Here is a 24,920-nt window from a genome sequence, read left to right as displayed (position 1 = left end):
TAGTAAAAGGTGCTAGACAGAATAATGGTGCTCCATCTATACCCACAAAACCAAGGGGAATCAGAGTCATTCATTAGATAAGATCCTGAGTAGATTTCTCTTATTTGCATTTCCTGTTCTTTATGAGGCTTATCTTTGGCCTCATAATGTTCCTGAAGTGCTGTCTTAGCCCTGCTGTTGGCACTGATGCAGAGGGCTGAATTTTGCCCTGTGGCTGCTCTGATAAGCCTACCCATGTGGTTTTCTTCTCCAGACTTGCATACTGAATTTGAGCAATTCTGATGAAGAACAATTTAATCTGGAAACTTCTGTCTCTGTTAGAGAATAAATAGCAGCTGCTGGGAGGTTTTCTCTAAGCAGATGAAAGACACCTTACTGAAGTGAAACAAAACATAGGCGGTATTATACATTAGATTTTTTTGAAAGAAAGAGAATCTGGTTGGTGGGTAGGACAAGGCCGTTTTTAATTTCTGGTACAATATCTAGTGGTGTAGACCATTACTGTGTCTCAGTTGTAGGTGAGACTTTGTAAAAATACATTAAATGTAACCCTTACAGTTGTCTGAATACATTTTCATCATTTTTTAGTTATGTTTCTGAAGGTAGCAACTTCTGGAGGTAACCAAGTCCAAATAGAATTCGGAAATCAAAAGATGGCTACATAAGTTAAAAGTATCTTTCATTTAAGAAGGCAAGTGAAAATAACACCCAAACTGGTATGTGTTTAGCAGCTAGAAGAAAAAAAGGAGATATAAAGAAAAGCTGCTGGTCTCTACAGCCAACTAACGTATAATTATTCTTGATGGTATAACTCAGGACAGTTGGGGGGAAAAAATGCTGTGACCATCTATGTATGGAATAGATTAAGATGCAGTAATAGCAAAGATAATAATGCTTTTAAGTGAAGAGTCTGTACTGTAACAAAGGTAGACCTARTTTTCTAGTGCACTGTGGCAAGGTGGAATGTTAAACAGCAACTGCTGACATGAAACCCTTGGCTGGATTCAATAGCTTGAATATGGCAATGCTAAAAGAATTCACCGAGGAGCGGTCTGATCCTTTCCTAGGGGCTTTCAACAATCATTGAAAAGCTGGGAACATTGCCAAAGTCTTGGGGTTATAAGTTGCCTCAATTTTTAGGAAAAGGTAAGAGAGATTGATCAGAGCTAAGCTACTCAATATAGCTGTACTGTTTAGCCTGTGTTCTGGGTCAACCTGCCATAGACATTGGGAAGGAAAAGTGCTAGGGCTTGTATTTTTATTTTATTTTCATCTCTTTGCAAGGAGGGAGAGATTTGGCACTAGTTCCTCTAGAGGAAGCACTAACATCCATATGCTTCCAACAAGCCCAGACTTCGCTTCCTTTTGGAGAGGATTATGGACTATAAATCTCTATTTGAGGTAGGTGTCAAATTCCACCATACAGGGAACTATGTGTGTTCCAGGCGTATGTTGTGCTTCCAGTTTTTCTATATTTTTTGTTTTTGAATAACCTGGTTGCTCTATTATTTGCACTGCTCTTTCTAAGCCTTTTTTTTTTTCTCCTTGCATTCTAGGGCTGTGAATTCTGCTTGACAGTGACCACCATAATGTCTATATGTGTCCCCTGTAGATTTACCTCAGAAGAATCAACTGTGTACATATAGCCTGGAGAAATGTAGTTCTACAAGGAAGAAAACAAGTTTTGAAAAATACTATTCTGTCAGGACTGTATGAGATTATTATAGAGTATTATGGAAAAGAAAAATTGATGTCATCTGCAGATGCAAGACTGGGAGAGTAGTGAGCAGAAATACTGCTCAAAATGTAAGACTGTGACACAGATTCAGGTTCATGGTCTTAGGCACACGCTTAAGTAGCAGTGTTCACCTTACTGTTCAAAAGAGAAACACCTGTAAGACACCGCTTCATATAAATAGAAAGTAAAGTTTTTATAGCCTGAATTTTACTGAAATAAAGCTACAGTTTGGGCACAAGAATTTTAGTGGAGGTCCCGTCAGATGTGCACTGAGAACAGGAAAGCAGTGTTCCTGTAAGAGTTAACTGCTGCATTTTTTGCGTGCCTTCTTTGACTAAACAGTAACTTTACCGACCACATTACTGTCAGTCGAAGTTATGGAAGCTGAAGAATGTCATCTTCCCTCTGCCTCTGTCCCGGATTGAACTATGTCCAGTGATCCACAAAGTTTCCAGTCTGGTGAATGGAGAGGAGCAGCTCAAAAGTCAAGAAGTTCAAAATTCACAGGGCCTGTGAGTGTCATTACCATGAYTCAGGATACGTTTATGGACTCTGAAAGTCTTGTTTAGGTATTTGAGTTTCTTTTTCAACACAYCTACGTTAGTTGGGTATGTTTTCCTTTAGAGACGGATCTTTAACCAAGTATTTAGGCCTGCTATGTACACCTTTTGTACATGACTTGACATCTGTCTATGACCATAGAGACAAATATAGTGCATATCTGGTTATCTCTATACCTAGTGGATTGAAAATTCTTATTTTTGTAGTTACAGCTCTTTATGACTAGAAGCTCAAAACTGCGTCTTTATTGATTCAGTTGTAATTATTTATTCTTTATGGAAGCCTTTTTAACTCATCACTGYGACCTTTCAGATTTAGGTTGTGACATAACAGGTAGTTCTCCACTGCGTGCCTAATTTTCTCATTTGCTGCTTGCTTATACTCCTAAACTCACTCGTAGGAATTTGAAACAACTTTTAAAACAACCAACAGTTTTCAGAAGTGTTTTTTAAATAAATCCTCCTGCATTTATGCTTGTATTCTAGTATTATAACAAGAGCTAGGACTTCAACAGCCAAAGGCAGTAAAACTGTTGTTGATGCAACCAGGAAAAGGAATAATAGGGAAATCTAATATCCCTTATTGGAGTGGCCAGCACAGTTCAGGGGGCAGTGCAGGGGTCTGTGCCATGCGTCCAGAGGTTGTCTGTTCTTCTCTACTGATTCGTTAGAGCAAGTCATTATTTCCTGTTTCTGCACATCTTTCTCGCTAAAGAGAAGCTGTTCTTACAGTAGCACTTGGGGATTTTTTAGCAGTAACAGAAATGAAGGAGTGGGCTGAAGCAGTTTGTCATCAAGCTCCTGGCATGTTCAGTGCCAGTTGGTGTGGTCAAGGGAAGGCGCTTTTCTTGCCAGAGACACCTGCTCACAGTGGTTTCATGTTAATRTTGGAGAAAAACCTCTCACACCAAACTTCAGTTACACAAGACTTCCTAACCTGTGAGGTCCCAGGACATTGATTCCTACATTTTTTTTTCCACAGTAATAAATTACAGTAGGGCAATAATGAAGTAGCTAACCTCTGGTTTCACTACCGGTGGTCCTGTAAGGACAATCCAATGTCATGCTTTAAAATCTGTAACAACTTGTGGGTAGACTACCTGTGCTAAGATATTTTTGTAAATCTGATTATTCAGGTTTACGTAAAGTATATTCTTTGAAATATTAATGCTTTATTTTGCTCTTTGCAAAGTGTGAGAATATAGACTAACCATCAGGTAAGTGCAGTTTAACTGCATAAAGTGATTTACAAGTAGAGTATAGTAAGCAAAAGGAGCCCTTACTCTTCAAGAGCTTCCATTCTAAATCTGTGRGGTGGTCATTGAATGAAGCTGTGGAGGCTTGTGTTTTTAGGTGATACTTCAGAAGTTTATTATTTGCAGTAGAAGTGAAGGAGGAGAGGGAGCATTAGCAGGTGTTCCACTTTTAGAGTGTGTCTGGAGAGAAATTTGGTGAAGATCTGGTAATATATGAAAAGGTTAAGGAAGCAGGGCTGATACTTAGTATGTWAGAATCATTACATGTTGTAGGAGGGACAAGTTTAACTCAGCTGTTAACTCAAGTTTGTGAAATGGGTTGAAAAGAAAGGAAACAAAGCAGTGCTGTGTGTGCTGATGGCAGCATAGGAACTGCATAACCACGTTAGCAGAATGATTGCAGCTAGTCATGTCTAACATAAAGATGTCTTATTTTGACTTATAGATAGATATAACAGGTCCTTATATTTTTGGATGAGAGAAGTTGCGGGTAGCTCCCTGACATGAAAACACTTCTGGTGGCACAGAAYGTGGATCCTTGCTTCCGAGCATTCGTTTGATCAGGTGGAAGAAGGCTACCAGAGGTACAAATATGCAGGGAAGGACAGCTAGCAGCACACAGATGGCCAGTACCCAGGGTGGATAGACCTTCTCTTCTTTCATAGGGAAATCTTCCTGGGAAGATAAACAAGGAAAAGAAATGCTTCAGGAAAAATTACTTTTCCTACAATTTTCATAGGCATTTTCTTATGTTGCTGTAGTGAAGATAACAGTTTTGTTTTTGCTAGTGTTGAGTATGAGTGTCCTCTGGAAAATTTTGTCATGAGTCTAAATATGACTATAAATGTTCTATAATCTCAAAGATTTATATTTGGAAGAGTGAGATACAACTAGCAACATCAGAAGTGTGCAAAGATGTATGAAGCTTTCAACCTTCCTGGTTAAATTCTTTTAATTCTTTTTTTTTTTTTTTTTTTTTTTTTATGTACTTCACACTTACCTGGTTCCAGCAATTACTGAGCAAGGTCTTTGCTAAGTAAGTAAAGAAGTATATGGGTGGTTTCAAAGAAATTATTGTAATAGCAAAAATTTCAATTTCTTCAAGTTCATGGCTTTGAATTTTTGGTGTGTGTGTGTGTGTGGAGGCGGGGAGGTTGCGGACAGCTGGATTCATAATGGAGTTCAAGGCATAAACTGATGCTGTAATTTGATGAGAGCAGTACTTGCAATACCAGCCCTTGYATGTATTTGTACTGTGAAGGTTCATCCTCATCTTTGAGGGTGTTCCTTCTAAAGGTTACTTTTTTCTCGTATGCAATCTAATGCYACGATCAGTCTTCATATCCAGATACAGGATGTATTTTAACTTTCTTGAAAAAAGATTCAAGAAACTGCTACTGACAGGGAACAATACTATCCAGGTCAAATATTTTCAGCTTTATCACATCTTCACCACTGAATTAACCAACACTTTTAGTTCTGCTGCCCCTCCTTGCTATCTGTCTGTCAAAGTCACAGGTTTGTGCGTTTGTCCAGGCTCCAGTGATACTGTTTTCGCTGAGGAACATCTCCACCCGCAACATTTGCCATATGCTTTACAGCTGCACGTGTTTGTGCTGCCCCTGAACCATGTGCAAATGTGGCTTCTCCATGAGAAATTTCACATTAACAGTTCTCTGTGTTCTGCATCATCTGAGTTTGTAAGAAGAGCTGAGTGTGGCATATAYGAGGTTTTTCAAGAGGCCCTATTGACAGGTAAGCCACTGCAGTGTTTGAAATCCGGGGAGGCTCTGAGCACAGGAACCTCCTCATTCAAAGCGTTTCATCACTTCAGGGTGTATGTTATTAGGCAGCTAACCAGTAGATAGCAATGATCCTAAAGGATTTGATAGGATAAAATAATACATAACTCTGGATTTTACTCTAAAAGTAGAAAGTATTAAGGAACATACGTATTTAGGGTTCCAGGCTGCATAGCTTGGCGGCTTCTGTATCTGGAGTGTTACAAAGGCCACGAAGACGATTAGCAAGAGCAGGGGGCTAATCAACCTCCATGTGATCTGCCAGTATAGGTTTGGATTTCGCCCAGTCATCCATTTCACGTCTTCACTGAACCTTTTAAGAAGAGGCAAATTGACAGTAACGCCAGATCTAAGTGGTAACAGTTTCACAGTCAACAAGTACAGGCCCTAAATCTTTAATAGTTTATCTTAGACTAAATTAAATAATAACGTCAATAAAGTAGGACCAAATCCTTCCCAGTGTCGGATATAACTGCCGCCCTGTGCCGCATGCTCTAGGAGCGCCCGCTTGAGCAGGAAGGTTGGACTAGATGATCTCTAGAGGTCCCTTCCAACCTTGAATATTCTGTGATTCTGTGATAACTGCCTGGTTTTATCACCTGAGTACCTGGTTTGAGATTTCACAGCACAAATAAATGAACAAGATAATTTATCAGCTCCATAAAACAATTCAGACATTTAAAATCCATGAAATTGCCAAGACTTAGCTTGGTTATCATAGCTTATTAAGAAGAAGTCTAAATTAATGAGCACCAGATAAAAATCAGCTCAGGTTCTGCAACCTGAGCCTGGTTCTCTGAAGTCAGCAGCCATTATTTGGAATTTGACATGATATTTTGTTTACACCTCTTACAGTTTTCCATATATGAATACACAGTAAATATATCATTCTACTTGATCATTTGTTGCAACATGTTTGTAATTTCCAAGTGGGAAAGAATTTCTTAATTAGAATTTCTCTATTCAAATGTTCAGATTTGTCTTAGTTCCATTAATTTAAGTGGAGGTATTAAATATTCTCTTGTGAACTAGAAAAATAACGACTTGGCTGTCTTTATATTCCATGGCAGTCAAAAGGAAAAAGAGATGATTCTAGCATAACAAAGAATCTGGGGGTGTTGTGGCATGTGAAGCCAGAATTTCTTGCTCCTCCTGCACCATGTAAGATAGAGGATGGCTCTATGTGCAACAAGAGATGTGTGAATTTGTTTATGTTGATTTTGCCTGAGACTTAGGTCCAACTAAAATGCTCCAAGGATTTTAAAAGTATGTTATCTGGAGGATGATGCAAGGACTTCAGCTGTAATAGAGGAATTCTGTTTGGTTGGTTTTGCTTGCTTCTTTTTTAGTTTGCTATTCTTGAAAACACAGCCTTCACTAAGACTTGAGTTGAAGAGATCCTGAAGCATATTGCTGTGCAGCAGCACTGACCAAGCTTGTGTTCATTTTCTGTAGTAGGCATCTGCAAAACATCAGGACCTCCAAGATCAAGGGGGCCAGAGTAAGAACTGGAAAGGTAAAGCTGCAGTCTCAATATGTTATTTTTGGAAAAAAAAAATATGGAGGAAAAAAAGATTCCTTTCTACTGAGAACTGGGGAGATTTCTGGACTGGAAGAATCCTGAGTAGAGGGTAGTAGAGTTTTAAATTAAATCAAAATGAGATTAGGCTTCTGGAATCTACAAATGAAAAGGATGTAGGAAAGCTTTTAAACTAGAGAGTGAATCAAACTAGTCCCTGTGCCAGAGCAATTTTCAGCATGCAGCTTGGCTATTTTATGGTGAAGACATTCCATGTTGCTTGCTTTAAAAATTGAAGGGAAACAAGTAATGGTAAACAAAAAAAAAGTACATTGACATGCACAGAAGGGCAGTAACAGGAGGATGTCTGAGAGACTCCTCTTGGATGGAGAACTACAGTGGCTGTTGGGGTTTCGCCCTTTGATTTTTGCTTTAAACTTAAGAGTCCCCCTATATTCTATAAGTGCTAAGCAGAAAATGTCCTTGCTATTCCAAGTCCCCTATATCTGTAAGACAAGGAGTGCTACCCACACTCACAGAACTGGTAAGTGCTACAGAAATATGTTGACATTATATATCTGTATGTGAGGTATGTGAGTTGAGAGGTATGCTTCCTTGAGGAAAAAAAAAAAAGCCCTTTGTTTCCAACTTACCTTTTAATTTTGTAGACATATGCAATACCAGTCACTTCAAAGAAAGCAATGACTAGTAGAGGCAGGGAGCCTGCATAGCTGTCAAAAATGTCGATCCAGTAACTCCCTGAACCCAGTGTAAAACACAGAGCAATAAGGAAGGAAATTAAACATATTATGCCTGAAGAAAAAAGAAAGATATCTTCATTACTACAGTATCAAACTGAACTTGGTGAGAATATTTTTCTTCTATTTTGTTTTTGCTCTTGTTCCAATGGTTTTTATACTGTCTTYATATATATGGAGCTACAACAAACTCTGTTTCTTTGGGGAGCTGATAYCACTTTCCAAATTCCCAAATGCAGTGGGTTTTTTTGTTTCTTCTGGTTTTGTTTTTTTGAGGCATGCATTTGTATGACTTAATATACCTCATAGTTATTTTAAAGAGGATATTGCAGAATATCCTCTTTGATCCATTGCTTCAAACTGCCAGTTTTTCTAGATTATTTTCACAGTAGGTTTTTGTCAGTTCTTCTCTTCTATATCCAGTTGCTAATATGCTTTTACATTCAAAAAAAGAAAGCCAAAAAGAGCATCTTCAGCACTGAATGTGTCTCCCAAGAAGCAGGCTGCATTCCATATTTTTTTCTGGTTGAAAAGATTCTAGCTGTGATGTATGAGAGTTGCAAGTACTCATTTCTCCGTTTCTTCTTGATAATTTTCTGCCCATATATGTCTCCCATAAATGTGGATTAATCTGTAAGTGCATAACCCTATGAAATAGGGGTGAATGGCCTAAGTTGCAGTTAAGACAAGGTGATATATGGCAAGCTCACACCTGGATGGTTATGGGAGACCATAGGTTATGGCAGGAGCTAACTTGTTTCCTTTAAGTGATTTGTTTAGGTGCAAAAGACTTGAGTTCAAGACAAGGCTCTTTATGATGATTGCAGCAGTTCAGAAATTTAACAGGTTCCCACAAGCTAAGAAAAATAACTGCAAGGACAATGTAAAACTCTCATCTGGCAGCTTCTGCTGTAACTCCGCTACCTCCTCTGTACAAATATAATCACTGCCCTTAAATAAGTTAATATTACATTATTACATTACAATATTACAGTATTTACATTAATTAGAATGCTGTTACATTAAGTTAATATTAGAGATTCCTCTAAGAATTTATTATTTATAACAACTTTAAATGGAGCAAAGGAAATACCTTACCAGATATAACCTCTTTGGGTGTGGATTTAGATATAATTTTGAGCTCCAAAAGAGGAGTAAAGACTCCCTCGATATTTCCAAACATAGAAGAAAGGCCCAAACTGAACAACATTATAAAGAACAGGATGGCCCAGACCTGTGATGCAGGCATTAGAATAACTGCTTGAGTGAAAACAATGAACGCCAAGCCAGTTCCTGATACACTCTGCAAAATTCACAGATTAAAAAGTCACAATATAATAATATAATAGCTTTTCAGGCATATAGAATTATAATATACTTCTTTTATGTCCCCATTCTCAGTCTCAGGTCCAAAATCCTGGCTTATGTGGTTTTCAGAGTGCTGTGGACCAGTTCAAGCTGGATGCTGGTGCTGATTGCACCTTTCCCTGGAGCCAGGTATGCTGGTCAGACTGGGCAGACACATGGAAGTACTATTGGTGCCTATTTTCACTGTATATTGGAGCCTATTACATACTACTCCACCACATATCTTTGGCAAATGTACCCATCCTGCTATCCTAAGAACTTGTTTCTCTCAAGATATTTTTTCCTCCTCTTCCAGCTTTATCCATATTCTTTTCTCATTAGGTGGTGACAACTTATAACAAGAGAATACAACTAGATGAAAAGCAAGTGCATGTTAGAGGACTAGACAGGATCATGAGGGCAAGTGGAAGGAGGTTAAAAGATGAAAACAGAGAAGAAACATTTGTGTTGGTCACAGGGAAAAAGTTGGCTGAAGGTTGAGAGAAAGAAGGGGAAATGATCATGATAAATTTTTGTATTTGGGGAGGATAAATATGGTGAGATCCTCTGCAGAAAGGAAGAAAAAATTAGAATTTATAACTTGCATGGTAAACCAGATAACTGAGTTCAAACTAATTTATAGCAATAATGGTTTTTGAAATTTGAGAAGAATTGTGTTTTGTTTTTGCCATTCTTAGGCAGCATAGAGTCTTTAATACTGCAAAACTTATTTGAAAAAGGAAGACATTAGTCCTTCTTAATTTCCTTTTTATGGATTTTTTTTGTAGGAAGTAATTATGGTACCTGATCAAGAAATTCTTGAAGGTTACAGCTTTTCAGCTTGAGTGCAGCAATTTTTTCTGGATATGAGGAGTTCAAGAGCCTAATCGAGGTTGTGTAGTTCTGTCGTGTGATACTTTGTTCCGGAAGATCAAATTTATTGATGATACTGATAATGTTCCTGCCAGAGAAGCCAATATATCATTTGTTTAGCTGTCTACAGTTTATATAGGTGGTTGATAGACTGTTGTGTTTACTTTGTGTTATTTATATTACCAAAGGAAATATTAAATGAGGATTATAAAATAATCTAGGAGAAAATGTACAGAGGCTACTTAATATGTTTTATTTTTCAGATAAAAATGCTGATAACTTTATGCAGATATGATTACTAAAATATGTCCTTATTCTTGTATCCACTATCTAGACCATTTCCACCGTTTGAAAAAAAAAACCAAACACCTAGGAAATCCTRTGGAGTAGGAAGAGTTTTTTGACTGCTTATTGTGCTAGTCTCATTGAGACCTAATCCTTGATTTGTGTGTTATGGTATGCACTAGTTGTGATGGATTGTAATACAACTTCTTYTAATTCTTACCAATCCTACTCCTGATCATTGTTGCCTTCTTCTCTGTATAGATGCTTTTCCTCATGTGTGAAATTAAATTCCCGAAATAACTGCTTTTCAAGTAACCCATCATCTATCCAGATAATAAAGCCACAGTGTGTAGTATTTACAAGACAAACATCTCACCTGTCCAGGCAGTCCCAATAGCCAGTGGTTGCTTTAAACCCCAGCACAGAGAAGACTGGGATGGAAGCATAGAGAGATGTCAGGCAGTTCACAATTGCTACCGTAACAGCATCTTTTTCACAGTCGTTTCTACAAATAGAATGCAAAYAAGCAAAATGGCTAAAAAAGGGCAGTATTTACTTGCTCTTCAGCATCCAAAARTTTCCTTTTTGTCACAAACAAATAACGCCGCTTGTCAGCTCGCGCTGAACATACCTGCTGAGAATGAGAAGCAAATTTCTTAACATCAGAATAGGTAAAATAAAAGATATATAATTTATCTTACTGCCATTCTCTGCTGCTTGATGGAGTAAATGTGGAAATTAATTGGTCTTTGTGCTGATTTTCCCCTTTGCCCTCTCACCAACCTTTTGCTTGAAAGTTCTGTCCACCAGGAGACGTAAGCAGTGATAGGAAGTTGAGTGAAGTGTGATACACAACTATGTGGCCAGTAAAGTAATGATGTCTGCACCACATAAGGAGAAATGTTAAGAGAAGAAGAGAAAACGAAAAAAAAAAAGGCTTTCATTTCTCCATTGTAATTAGTGAATGGTGGGTTTTGTGTCTGAAGTCTCCAGAGTTCTTCGTTTGTATTGATGTAGATCTTCACATGGGACATATATATATAGTTAGTGTATTCCATAGTATGATTTAATATTGTGCTATGGTGTGATGCAGGTTAACAGCAACAATTTTGAAAAGACTAAAATAAAACTGAAATGTTAGTTGGTTTCGGTAAGAAACTGTCTGAATTCTACTTCTAAAAAATATTTTAATTGACCCTTTTAGATTTTTTTTTTCTCAGTAAATCTGTYTGGTCTTCAAGAAGACAGCAGCTCTTAAGATCATTTAGAAATATTCCAAGAGAATTGTGAGAAATTTAGAAAATTACATAAAAAGCAGTAAGATTTTAACTGACTTGTCAACTTGTGGTTCTACTTACTTGGGTGGATTGTAGCTTGAGAAGGCAATTAGCCCTCCAAAAGCCAGAGAGAGAGAGAAGAAAATCTGGGTCGCTGCATCAAGCCAGACACGGGGATTTTTCAAAATGTTCAGCTGAAATAATTGGAATAAATTAGTAAGTTAAATTTTACTTCGAATTCTTCCTCTCTCCCTGTTCTCATAGCGAGTCTTCTGTTTCACGTGTGAACTTGTAAGCTGTGCTCCTGTTTAAAAACACTGAAAATGGAAATCCTACAAAATATGAGTAAATATGTGTTTCAGGAGCCAAAATGTTGCCCATTTAAATGTATATAGTAATTTTAGAATGTTTTGTTTTTAAAGCCCTCACTAAAGCCATTGCACATCTCTTCAGTCTGATAAAAATATATGTCTAAATTAGAGTACATTGCGCTTTCCCTCAGTTTCTGTCTTTCATTAGTGCACATACTGGCTAACTTGGAGCTTAAGAATATTTTCTTCCTAAAACAGTACAGACAAATACTTAACCTTCAAGCTTTAAGGTGCAAAGTGTTTTTACAGCTTCTCAAACTTGTAGAATTCACATACTTGGAAAAGTTAGAGATCCCAGCAAAGGAGGAGGGAACCTCCTTCCTAAAGTGCACCTGATTTCAGAGAACTGTGAAATGGCAAGAAAAAGCCAAAGGCTGGCAAGAAAAATAAGCAAGGGACGGGAGAGGGAAGAAGTTGGTAGAATGAAATTTAGAATTTTACTAAAGAAATGGAGATATGATAGAGGGAATTAACTGAAAAATTCTGTATCTGCTGGGTTACAATGTTATTGTTACAAATCTGGCTTTTCAGTTAGGGACTTTTCGGTATAATTACGTTTTTTGACATTGAGTAGTCAGTGGGTAATAGTGCACAGAAAGACAGCAATTCATTAAGCTAATGCTAATGCTTTGGCTCTCCTAGATACAAGGCACAATGTTGACAGAGCAAGTAYTGCTCAGGAGTTGTAAGTGTCCTGGTAAAAAGAAAAAAAGAAAAAGTGAAGTCAAGTGCAAAACTAACGAGGAAAATACAAGAAAAAAATCAAATAGTTTCCATGATATGCTATCTGTTCCTTGCGTTGCCCTTTTCTTTTTCTTAGTTGCTCTCACTGCTCGTTAAAAAGCTACACAGGCTCAGGTATCGTTTGCCCATCCGTGTTCCTGGAATTGTTTATTTCAAGAAACTCCAAATATTCACAGTCTGTGAAACTTTTAGGTGCAAAAGAGGCTAGAGAAAGTAGCCACTTGGCTTGGCTTATGCTCCTGATCTGACACAGATGTCTGTAGAAGCTGAACTCCTTTCTGACTAATGCTGATGCCTACAGGGGTCCCTTTTTGCCTGCCTCTGATTTTTTGCTTTCCAAGAACCTGTCCCAAAGTCTCTGTTCCAGCGCCAGTACTTGCTTCATCCTGGTACAACTTCTGTTTTTCCTTCAAATGCCTATGAATGTGAGATCAGCATCTCTTCTCTTCCTCTCAGCTTCACTTTCAGTGTAGTCAAGGATTGGGAGAGGTTGAGTAGATCTTCAAGAATTCTCTGTGCCTGAAAGTCAATGAAAGAAATAGTTGTTATTTCTTCTAAAACTTGAGTGAAAGTGTATTAGATGGCAAAGAGCMAACTACATGTTTCTTTCATGAAAGTAAACTCACAAGTCATATTTAATAAATATGTGTACWCAAAGCATTTCTTATTTGTGAGGTTTGGTAAACAGAACTGCCTTGGAAAGGGAATGAACTCATACAGTAGCCATTAAAAAAGAAAAAAAAAAAAAACACAGAAAGCTACAATTTTTGCTGCACTTCAAAGTTGGAAAAAAAAAAACACCTCCAAGTCAAAAAGATTGATAGAATGCTGAAAAAGCAGCAGGTGAGCTAATCCACATTTTATTTTGTTAAAGCATCACAAAGGACAGGAAAAGAAAAGCAAAAAAGCAAATACTATAGAAATACAATGGGATTTTATCAGCTAGTATGGTTCAAGATGGGCCAGAAAGGAATGAGTAGATCTTTTTAAAAACAAAAACCCACCACCACTTTGGGGCGTCTCCTGTAGAGAAAGGCAACAAGACAGTGGTATTTGCTGCTGGCAGTGGTAGAAGTGGTTTCTCATTGAACAAAAAGGCAATGTGGTACTAGAATTGTTGTGGACAACGAGAAGAAAAGAGAAGGGAAATACAGTAGTTCTGTTTTTACTGTCCTTTCAAAATCTTTGGAATATCAAAAATCTTCCATAACAGTGGGCATGTCAATGTAACATCTCTCTATGTTTAGATTATAACTTTATATGCAATAACAACATCCATATTAGATAACACTTACCAGAGTCTTGCATCAGTTCTGCTCTTTCCGTGTTTGTTGATAAGAATGTAGATTCATCACCAAAAATATCTTCAGATGACTCTTCAAGGATATCCCCGGGAACTGCTTCCTTAAATGAGCTAATCATTAACTGCACGTTAATTGCAGTTTGATTTTGATGATGACTTCTGGCGCCAGTCTACAAAACCCTCTCAATCTTCTTTTATGATGATCCATTCTCCCTCCTTACTGTAATATCCCCAAGCTTTGTGTCATGCATAAATTGAATGTACATAAGTCTTTCTTGCATTAAATTCACCGTGTAATGATCATAAACCCAGAAGACTTAAGCTTCTGTGTCTGAGCCTGACAACCATGCTGAGACCAACAGGCTAAGCACTGTTCTAGATGCCTAGGTTAGATCTTTCTTACATTATTATATCAAAGAAAATAGACCTTTATTTGAGAGCCTACATATACRTGTGGACCCTGGTTGACAGTGGTGGTGTCAGCTTGTCAACTCCACTCTGCTGTAAGAAGTTATTGCCTTGTCTGGGCCCTACTAAAAGGCAAGTGAATGTCCTGATCCTGTAAAGACCAAGGTGTCCTTTGCAAGCTGACACTTGGGAAGTCAATGCCATTGTCCCTGAGCTTGCCAGAGGAGGGAAGAGTTATCTTGCCTTAGCTCTCTTGCTGTCACCCTTTATCAAACTGGTGTGCTTTGCATCTTTAGGCTTGCATTTTCCCTCACCCCTGTGTTCCTGTTAGGGGCTAAATTGTTTTGCAATCTCTGGAGCAATTGTAGATATATAAGAATGATAATACCTGTAGGTTGTTAATATTGTACACCATGTCTTGTTTTTCCGTGCATCTCTGGAGCTCTTGATGTTTCATTCCCTCCCACTAAACACCTCTTATAGTCCTTTATAAAGAGTCCCCTAGGTCAAATAGGTCACATAATGTGAATCCCAGAAAGAGGTAGGGGAGAAGAGAGGTTGTAACAAGCAGCAGGGTTGAGGAAGAGGAACCACCATGAGAAGCAAGACAGGAAATTGTTCAGTAAGTTCTTTAATCTTTCATGGAAAGCTATAGGGAAAAAAAGTATCAGCTATGGAAAAACTAGAGGAGGAGAGAATGACTCCTGACTTTTAAAAATTTATTTTGCAGTTTAATTCCTCAGTTGATTTCCTTGTAAATACTTAAATGATTTCTAATATCTTAAAAAGTTWATCTTTCTGTAGCCTTGTAGGAAAATCCCATCTCTCATCTCAGATGAACCTGTGCTTCAAGTGAAAAGTGTTTACTGGCTTTACTTAAACATTCAAGGTAYCCATAGCAAGCTTTTTGTGATATTTTCCAATATTTTGTGGTATGCTCAATAATTAATTTGTTTCACTTGCTAAAGGATATTATTAAAATGCTTTATCTGGGGAATAAAGAGCTCTGCTGAGCTTTTGGATAGGGAATTAGAGAGTTGCTGGAAAATGAATATACAATATGAGATTTGARGGGGAAAGAAAGAAAAAAATAATAATTGTGAATATAGCAGTAATACTCACATTAGGGGTGAAGAGATAAGCGAGACCTTCAGTTGCTCCAGGTAGCGTGAGTCCATGGATAAGGAATATAGTTAGGACCAGGTATGGGAATATTGCTGTTACATAAATTGCCTGACCAGAAGGTAAGAATATTACAGTTACTGACAGTAACATCAGTAGGTCCTGTCTAAGTTATTGCCATATAAAATCCTGATAATGTGAGGTGAAACAGCAGCAGATGGACATTGTCATATTTAAAGAGAAGGTATGATGTACATTCGCAGAATGTATTTGAAATAATAACTTTAAAATTGAGAGAGGAGACTGTGGCAGAGGCAGTTGCAAAGGGAGAGGACGAGGGAAGGGCAATGCTGCTTCCAAATGGATAGGATAGTGTTTCTTTCTTTCTTTCTGTGATCTCCCTACCTTTCCTGTGGTTTCGATTCCTCGGATGGTGCAGAGATACACAATTGCCCAGCAAGCTGCTAAGCACAAAACCAGCCACCACTGCAGTGTGCYGTTCTCAGTAATGTCAGGTGTTATATTCAAAGTTTTCCTGTACCAAAAATAATTTACTGCAGTACTTTCATAACATTCTTCATTGAATCCTAGAAAAAAAGGTTATTGCAAGTTTAAGAATAAATTCTAAAATATGGCAATACTTTTTCTGACTCACTATATAGATACAAAGCAAGACTTCAGGCTAAGAGAAAAGAGGAGCTGGTGGCAGAGGACTATTTAGGACTGCCATGTGAAAGGAGGAAGTGAGCTGGATTTCTCTTTCTGCATCATAATGTACAGTAAGACAAACTTTGTGGAAGACAGGGTGGGAAATGACAAGTGATAATTTATTATATGCAAGTATCAAATGGGATCCTGTTTTATGCCACAACCCACGCTCTCAGCTCTGCCTGTGTGCAACCTAAATGCTGAAGATAATGGTGATGAAGGATCTTCAGCAAACCCACTGAGTTGCTGTCTTTAGCTGGAAACCAGAGTTGTCTAGATGCTGCAGGTTCTGCTTTTAAAAAGAAAATCATGAAGCTACAAGAAACAATTTCCATAAATACTTTGCAAAATCTCATTTTATTTGAAATGCTGGCATTTATCTAAACTCTGGTCCTGTCATTTATAATTTTTCACTCACTCTGAAACAACCACCATCCTCAATAAAAATTTGAAAGGAGGCAAATAAATGAACAGTGTGGCAGTCTTAAAATCACACTCACTAAGCAGGGCTCGTGGATCCCCAGAGCCCCTTTCATCATGGCTACAACAGGGAAGCACATTCAGTCATCCTGGGTGGCCAGCTCTGTCTCTTTGATGGCAAAGCAGTTTTGTTTCAGTGTTCACTGTAGTAAATCACAAAGTTTAAACAACCTAAAATGCGTAAGAAGTAGATATCTGTCCCCTAAATGTGTTGTGCTTTACTTAGGGAAGAAAAAAAAAAGTTTCTCTTTCATTTGTATACTTTTCTCCTTTCAATTGCTATTTATTTTAGGTAGTCACTTGAAATATAGGATTTCAAGTCTCTTCACRTAAAGGGAGAGGCAAAAATCTGTCAGCCTCCCATCCTTTCTCCCCGCAGCTCTTCAGCCTCTGAATGAAAAAGCAGATGCTCTTTGTTTTTCAGTGCTTTGGGAAAAAGGCCTGACTGCAGAGCCCAGCTCCAGCAGAGGACCATGGTGTGGTGAGCAGCTGGAAGGAGAGACCCACCTGGCCGGGAGGTGCCCAGCAGTCACCACGAGCCAGTTTAAGGAGACCAAGTAGAACTTTTAAAGGAGTAAAAGCCATGGCCACAGACATGATAGTATTGTTATTCATATGTAAAGAAAGCAATCTTGGTTATGCAGATGGATTACATATGGTCCCACATCACCCTAGGGAGTCAAGAGGAGGTGCCAGGGACGGCAGGAGATGTCCCCTGGTAGCCAGCACAAGTCACACAGTCTTGGGACCCCAAGATCATGTTCTGGCATAGGCAAGATAGGTATTGGTACTATCGTCCAAAACCTCCCCACCTTTCTAAATCCAATTTTTCTTTCTCCAGGCCCTAGCTCCTTTTCAGGTTTCCAGCCTGACCTTCTTCCTGGCTGCAGTATTTTAAGCTTTCCCTTCTCCTGCATGGTCTCRGGCTCTGTAGGCAGATGAAGGTTAGTGTGCTCTTGCTACCAGTTTCCACTTTGAAATCAARCAAAAATGTAGTGGACTTTCTGTTTTTTGTTGATATTGCAACAGTGGCAAATTTGGATGGGCACTGGTCACTCTCACAGCCCTTTGACAAATAAATGAACCCAGCRCTGTGCACAACATGAGACCAAAACAAGTGTCACTTCCCCTCTTCAGGGTTCATTAGTTCATCAGGGTACATTGCTCGAGGAAGCTGATATGCAGGATATGCAAAAATAAAAGTCCAATGTTTAAGCAATCTACAGGCAGAATYTGAAGATTTACGATATTGCTGTGCTTCCTGTTCTGAAAATTTACTTGATCTTTCTCAGTACAGGCTGAAAGATTTTTATAAAAGCTGTTTGTGAGGCATGTTGTCCCCTAATGGAAACTCAAAAGTCTTTTTTAAAGAAGTTACTGAAAAATATAGTCATAGCCTTGATTCTTAATTTATATTCACAATCATCTCATATGTCTTAGTACGCAGTTTTGTAACAACAGCCTCATATGCCTTGATAAAGGACTGTTTTTGTCCTCGTGAGAAAGCTGAAGATCTTCTTTCAAACTGGTACTGCAGAATTTATACCATACTGCAAGAATAAAAAAATGAGCAGAGCTTCATTTTCCCACCACTAACTCTCAAAGCCCAAAGCAGTAACATTTGTGATCCACCTTTTGCTAATAAAGACATTTGAAATGGTTGGTAGTTACCTGTTCTGTTCTCATTTAGAGGACAAGCACTCCAAGGAAGAGGCTCTTGGAAGGAGTTTATGAAATACCACATCACCCAGGTTAAGACAGTGTTGTAGTACAAGCTCACCAGAACTGACACCATCCACGCACCAACTCCTGCCAAAGGCACAAGAAGTCAGATTAGAAAAATATTGGGGGAAAAAAAATCATTGAGAGAGCACTTGTTCATTTTGTAATTTTTTGAGTGTTTTGAGGACATGCTCACAGGAAAGACATACTCAAAAGCGCTGTCCATTTGGGATCAGACGTTCAAGGTACAGCTGGCTATAGCGTCCTCTCAGAGCAGAGAACTGGGAGGAAAACTCACTCCTGAGTCCCTAGTGCTAGCCCACTTATAAAGGCAGCTCCAGTTTGAGGAAATCAGGAAAATTCAGCTTGGAAGGGATTTCCTGCTCAAACAGGAGATGGCAGGGTCAAGCCAGATTACTAAGGAATTTTATCCAGTCTTCCTTGAAAACCTCCCAGTGGAGGCTGTGCTTTGCTGAAAGAAGACGAGGATTGCATTGCASGGTACCTGATTACCAAGAGCCTGTTGCTTAGCGTGAGAAGCCGGGCAGACAGATGAGACTTAAYCACAGAAAAAGGCTAATGTGTCTCATAAAAGCAAGCCGAATCAGAAATGAGAGCTTCCTGGAAGGATGTCTTGCTAAAGCTGTTTTTTTTTAAATTGCTCTGGTTCCTATAAAATACCTGGAGTGTTATTTGGCCCAGTGAGAGCCCCAGGATTACAGAATCACAGAATGGTTGAGGTTGGAAGGGACCTCTAGAAATCACCTAGACCAACTCCACTGCTCAAGCAGGAACACCTGAAAATAGCTTAGGTGGAAGGCCAAGGTTGCAAACTTTCTACATTAAATAAGTCATGGCTTTCTTCAACGTGGCACAGTTTTAATAGCAAATACTGAAAGTGGCTGAGGTTTTACAGCATGCTTTAGCTGCACTAAAGCACTCTTGTGTCCCACGTTTTGTGCCAGTACCCTGAACTGGAAACTGCTTTGCCCCTAGAATAAGGAAGGAAGAAGAGCAACCCACAACTGCCTGCTTGTGTTTCTGCAAGGGGAGAAGGACACACCTAATCCCAGGCGATGGTTTTAGCTGGAGGCACCTCCCTGCTGCCAGTTTTTTTTTCCTGTCTGCCCTCTTGCCTTCACTAAACTCAGTGAACCCCTTGCTCCCAGAGAGGAGTTTGCCTAGGTGCTGTAAGAAGCTCAAGTGCTGGGCTCCTGCTCCTGACTGCCTAACTGTGTCCCCCTTCCAGCCCCAGCTGCTCCTGGAGGGACAAGGCTGCCTCTGAACAGCCTCAGAAAATGTTGCACAAGCCCCAAGAGATGGGAGGAATGGGGCAGTGTGGGGTCCGTGCAGCTTGGAGTGGGTCAGACCTATGTGTCCACCTCAGTCCACTGTGYGGGCCATGTAAGTGCCTGACGTGCCCCTTTAGACACCACCAGGTCACAGCAGGCTCCTCAGCGTTGCCTAATTTACCTACCTGGCTGATTCATGCAACAAKCTAGTGAATTTTTGCCTCATTACAGGAATAGCAATTGTAATTAGTAGTCAGGGCTGTGTAGGAAGCGAGCRCTAGGTGTGAGCTCAGCTGCCCTCCTTCCCGTCAGGGCCCCGGGAGACCCACCGACTCCTCCGAGGTAGGGCGAGAYGGCGCTCCAGGCCCCAATGCTGCCCCTCCTCAGGCGCTGGCCCAGAGCAAGCTCGAGATGCAGCAGTGGGATTCCTTCGAAGATAAGAGCTATGAAGTACGGGATCAGGAATGCCCCTGAAAACACAATTAAGTGCAATTGAGCCACGTAATTATCCACGTCTTGCTTAAATTACTGTTATCTCCTCTACGTTGTGACTGTAGCAAAGTCCTTGTAAGATGTGTTGAGAGGGGGAGGCTTGGGACTATTCTGATGCCATCTGGTACAGGTGGTTTTGTTAGCAAAGACGCATGGGGAAGGACTGTGATCCTTCTTGTTCATTAGCATCAAAGATCTGAACAACWTCACAATTTGCTCCATTTTCCCTTCCTGGAAACTCTAAAAATTAAAAAGTATAACAGTCCTTGTAAATTATTATAAATCAAAAAGCACATAGACATTTAATTTTGAACCTCATTTCACTTTTGTTTCCTAGTCTCATGTCTGACCTGTCCAATTCTGCTCTTCTTCAAGCTCTGGAAACTTTCTCCCCATCTGTTCTCCCTCCAGGCTATGAGGATGAGCAATTTCAGCATCACAGCAAGCCTGTTCCTGAGAGAGCAAGGAGCAATTCAGCTTTCCAGTCACACCTTGGCCTGGAGAAGGCAGTGGAGGAGTCAGCCAGCAGTCCCAGCCTCTTTTCCTGGAACTGTTCACAGATTTTGCAACCACTACCTTCTAAAGCGAGGCATGTAATCTGAATCACTTTGACCTATTGCTAAGCATTGCAAGTATTATACTGGACACCCAAACCACATGTGTGGTTGTTTTCAAATGTATAAAGAAGTGCATAGGTTTTCTAATGTATAAAGAAGTACATAGGGAACAAACACACAGTAAGGGKTTTTTTTTCAATGAAAGACTTTTGTTCTTCATTTGCTAAAGACTGAAATGAATGTCTTTCCTTACAATCTGTTTTCTGCAAATGATTTTTTAATCCCTAAGAAACAGATTTGGAAAAGGAGTCTAACAATTTCCAATATATTAAAGTCATAATTCTGATTCTTGGACCCTTTGCTCAATTGGTCCCCTTCCTTGGAGGAAGTTCCTAGGTGGAAGCTACTAAARCTTCCCAAAGAAATAGGTTTGCAGGGAGATTTAAGGACCTCAATTGTTCTTTAACATTGTACCACTTGACAAAATCCAGTTTGGAGCTAGTTACCAAAGGCCTTGTGTAAGTACTGAGGGGAGCGCCAGTATGCGAATATAATATAGTATATATTATATATAATATTAGTATCCTACAGTCAGACCTGAACTTATTCTCTTTGCCTGGACACAGACCAGCCCCTTGACATGGTAGCTCTTTAACTGCAATCCATGTAATGGATTAATCCATATAAACCATTCCATATCGGACGTGCACTGACTTATGGCTTTAGTGTTTATAAATAGCTTCCAGGTTGGCTGGTATCCAGTTGCTTTGCCATGGGCGTAAAAACATCCCATCTCACTGGAAATGACTGTGCAGTATTTATTGCAAACTGCTTTCTTGTTATTGTCTTTCTCCCCTTTTCTGTTTGATCGCTCAGCTGTTGACAGCTGAGCATCTTTGCTTATGTTTTCTATAAAAGCCTGTTTATTCTCTGCTGGTTTTTATGTATGCCAGGCCGTGTTTGCAACACGACACATAATATCATATTTGGGAAAAAAAATACTACGTTCTTATGTTTTCATGAGAATGATGTGAAAAGTAAGTGATGTACAAATTTGAAAGGATGGCAGTAGATTTGGTTAAGAATTTGGCTAAGTTACATTAAGTGCCTTAAAAAGCCTAAAGAAATGCCSGTATCACTAGGGCACAATTTAATTGCATTCTCAAAACAAAAAAAAAACTATAGGGAAATTACAGACAAGAAAAGTCTCAAAAGATCTAGATATAGAGTGAGAGGAGAAAAAATAAGAGCCAATCATTTCTCCCAAAGCCTGATCAAATGGAAGTTTGTGAGGGACCCCTCCCTTGTGCTCCCTAGCAAATATTTCTTCCTCTGGCCTAGGGGTTGTTCATCATTGGCAGGCTGCTCGCTTAGGCACAAGATCCATTTGTTGCGTGGGAGGAGAGAAACATGACAGCATGAATGTGAGAAGTGTAAGAGGGGAGAGCGGGTCTGTGTTAGTGCCCGTGCTCAGGTCAGGACTGCCCTGCTGAGGCCACTCTTGGATGTCACCGGTTACGGCTCTTTGGTTCTCATCGTGGCAAGCAACGGACCCGCGAGCCCCAAGCTCCCTGCAGGTGACATCTAGCTGAAAGTGCCCCTAAAGCACCCCGGCCTTCAGACAGGCCAGGGCCAGGCTAGAGCTAGTCCGAAATTAAAAAAATAATAATAATAATATTAGACTGTGTACAGCATGGGTATCATGTCCTGAGCACCAGCTCTTCCACTCTGCAGATCTGGTCTACAGGCCAGACTACTTGCTAATAAAGATGCAATCCAATACATCCCTTTAACTTCTGCTGATTTCACAGTTCTTTACTGTAATAATGGTTTATTCCATTTATTGCACCCAGTAACCGTTCCTTTTTTTTTTTTTTTTTTTTTTTTCCCACCATCCTAGTCAATACCTTACAGAAAAACTAGTCTGTTTGGTTTTGATCCTTTCACAGTTTTCCTTCTTGTAACATAATTCATTTTTCTGTCAAAGAATGAGCTGTTCTGCCCTTCCCAACATGTCCCTTTATTTCTTACAATATTTTCTAGATGAACAGATCATTTCTCTCAGATTTAGTAGTCTCGGGAGTAGTCTCCTTTCTTTGAAAACAATTAGCTAGGCAACTGCTAAGTTGTAGTTCAAATTCTAGTGTAAGGGTAGTATGTCTACATTAGAAACGTTTATAAACCATTGCCTGGGGATTTAATAGGAATTCTTGCTGTTTAGCGGGATTAATGCTTATATGTCTCTGTTTTCCTAGAATAAAATTGTATTTTCTAGTGAAAATGCTTTTTATTCATCCTGTAGGATAAGATGCTATATGCGTAATTTTTATGACCCATGTGTTAGRCAGGCAAATCTATACTAACCATAATCAGAGGCACAACACTGCAGTAAATTCCAGCTTTTAAGGTTATGKTTTTTTTTTTTWAACGTGTACTTAGATGACAATATGTGTATGTATGTATATCACATATGTGAATCTCAGTTTTAAGTACCAAAATATATGCTAAGCCCTTTAGAAACTTCTTTTATAGCTCCAGCTGCCTGGGAACATTGCTGTTTGCCTCCGCTTACTGTGGCAAACAACCTTCATATCCATTAGTCATGCAAAGTAAATAACTAACTTAACTCAGGCAATAAATCCAAATAATCAGTAACAACAGCAGGTGATAAATGTCAGCAAAACTGATGTTATATTAGACCCAAGTTACTGAGTAACACTAATGTGGATGAATAAGGTTCAGAGGTCTGATGAGAAGCCGCTGACATGAAACCAATGCACAAGCACTTAGTTTTATCTCTTGTTGTTTAAAAGATGTAGAAATGAGGAAAAATACATTGCCTAAGTCTGAAAATTGTGGTCCGCTTTTCGGAAGCCATTCAGCCTTAGAGTGCCTCTATGCCCTTTTCACACTAGGTTTTGCTGCCCTCCTGGTTATGGCTCAGACACTGAGCCCCATCTCTTCCCAGGGCTCCTGGTTAACTATAAGGCATGTGGCATGTTCCCTGTCCCTGTCCCTTGGTGCATTCGGGCAGGATCCATGCTCCAGTTCTCCTGCTCCTCTCTGGGGATTTTGCGTCTGAGTTGGTTGTTTCCAGCACTGCAACCTCAAATCACATCACTGTCTGGACTTAGCAGGGTTAAAACACAACCACATTATATACCTGGGTAAAACAAATAGCTTAGTCTTTTTGGTTGCATTCATGCCTTACTTGAATTCTTTTAACATCTGCTTTCCAGGATAAACACAAAGCCCAAGGAATTTTGTCATATAGTCTGTCTGTAGACTATATATAGTCTATCATGCTGCTGAGTTCTCTGAAGCCTTTCTTAAAATGTGCCGACCAAATATTGGCATAGATTGATATGTTGGCCTTTATTCACTACTGTCCTGTGCACCTTTTTGCAGCCCTGCAAGTAGCTATAAAGCATTAGTGAATCTGCTGGGTGTTTTACACTGTTTTTTTCCACTGGTAAGATCACTACTCCAGGTGCAAAACAATGACTTAAACCCCGTCCTCATAGCATTTCCCACGTTTAATATTTTTAAAACAACTCTGAAACCTATCTGCTTTGTCCCTAGCCGTTGCTGTGGGATGTGACAGGGACTCAGAGGCTTCAGGCTGGACCAGCATAGTCCACCTTGGCAGAAGATTCCCACTTGCCAAGACAAAACAAACCTGCCTGACCCATTGTGAACATCCTGTACATGATGCAAGCAAACAGACTGTCAGCACAGTGCTGTCCATAAGGAAGATTGGCTCTGGTGTCTTCGCACTCAGAGTCCCACTTCTGCTGTGATGTGAGTTTGTTGGGTACCCTGGAAGGGAGGGAACAGAGGGGCCAGATCAAACCTCAGCAGCAGGAGAGTATTGCTCTGCTCGTCAGTGAAGCTGCGATCTGAAAAGGCTGGAAAACTCCAAGGGCTTGCCAGTCCCTTGCTTCCAGCACTGCTGAGTGACCCATAGGTTCACTGGGAAGGTATAAGAACTTTTTAACAGGCTAATAGACCAATGTTTCATCTTAATCCTTCATAGAGATTTATGCAAACCCCAAAGCGCAACGTTCTGGGAATCTGCCATAATTTGTGGCTCCAGAAGCACCTCTGTGTGATGAGATTCACACAGAATCTGCTTGCAAAGGACCTCGTGTTAGTTATTAATTATCTTACATTATGTTAATTATATTATGCTGCTTTTTAATTATACTGAATGTTCCAAGGTGGGAAGAAACTTCAAGAAGGAAGGAAGGAAGGAAGGAAGGAAGGAAGGAAGGAAGGAAGGAAGGAAGGAAGGAAGGAAGGAAGG

General features: G+C 39.5%; 1 protein-coding gene across 1 annotated transcript in view; it reads right to left on the bottom strand.

The window, feature by feature from the left end:
- Positions 1-4,016: 4,016 nt before the first annotated feature.
- Positions 4,017-24,920, bottom strand: part of LOC112947539 (sodium-dependent neutral amino acid transporter B(0)AT3-like) — a 24,963-nt gene continuing 4,059 nt past the window's right edge. The window contains exons 2-12 of the mRNA XM_026039658.1: positions 19,895-20,035; positions 18,223-18,360; positions 15,769-15,950; positions 15,364-15,474; positions 11,497-11,609; positions 10,515-10,643; positions 9,785-9,941; positions 8,732-8,936; positions 7,529-7,688; positions 5,507-5,669; positions 4,017-4,229 (exon numbers count right to left, since the gene is read on the bottom strand). Coding sequence (XP_025895443.1) covers positions 4,017-4,229; positions 5,507-5,669; positions 7,529-7,688; positions 8,732-8,936; positions 9,785-9,941; positions 10,515-10,643; positions 11,497-11,609; positions 15,364-15,474; positions 15,769-15,950; positions 18,223-18,360; positions 19,895-20,035 — 1,712 coding nt within the window. The remainder of the gene's footprint in view (positions 4,230-5,506; positions 5,670-7,528; positions 7,689-8,731; positions 8,937-9,784; positions 9,942-10,514; positions 10,644-11,496; positions 11,610-15,363; positions 15,475-15,768; positions 15,951-18,222; positions 18,361-19,894; positions 20,036-24,920) is intronic.

This window comes from Nothoprocta perdicaria, unplaced genomic scaffold (genome assembly GCF_003342845.1).
Source record: "Nothoprocta perdicaria isolate Ctin4 unplaced genomic scaffold, notPer1 scaffold_235, whole genome shotgun sequence".
NCBI lineage: Eukaryota > Metazoa > Chordata > Aves > Tinamiformes > Tinamidae > Nothoprocta > Nothoprocta perdicaria.
This window is presented reverse-complemented; position numbering and strand designations above follow the sequence as displayed.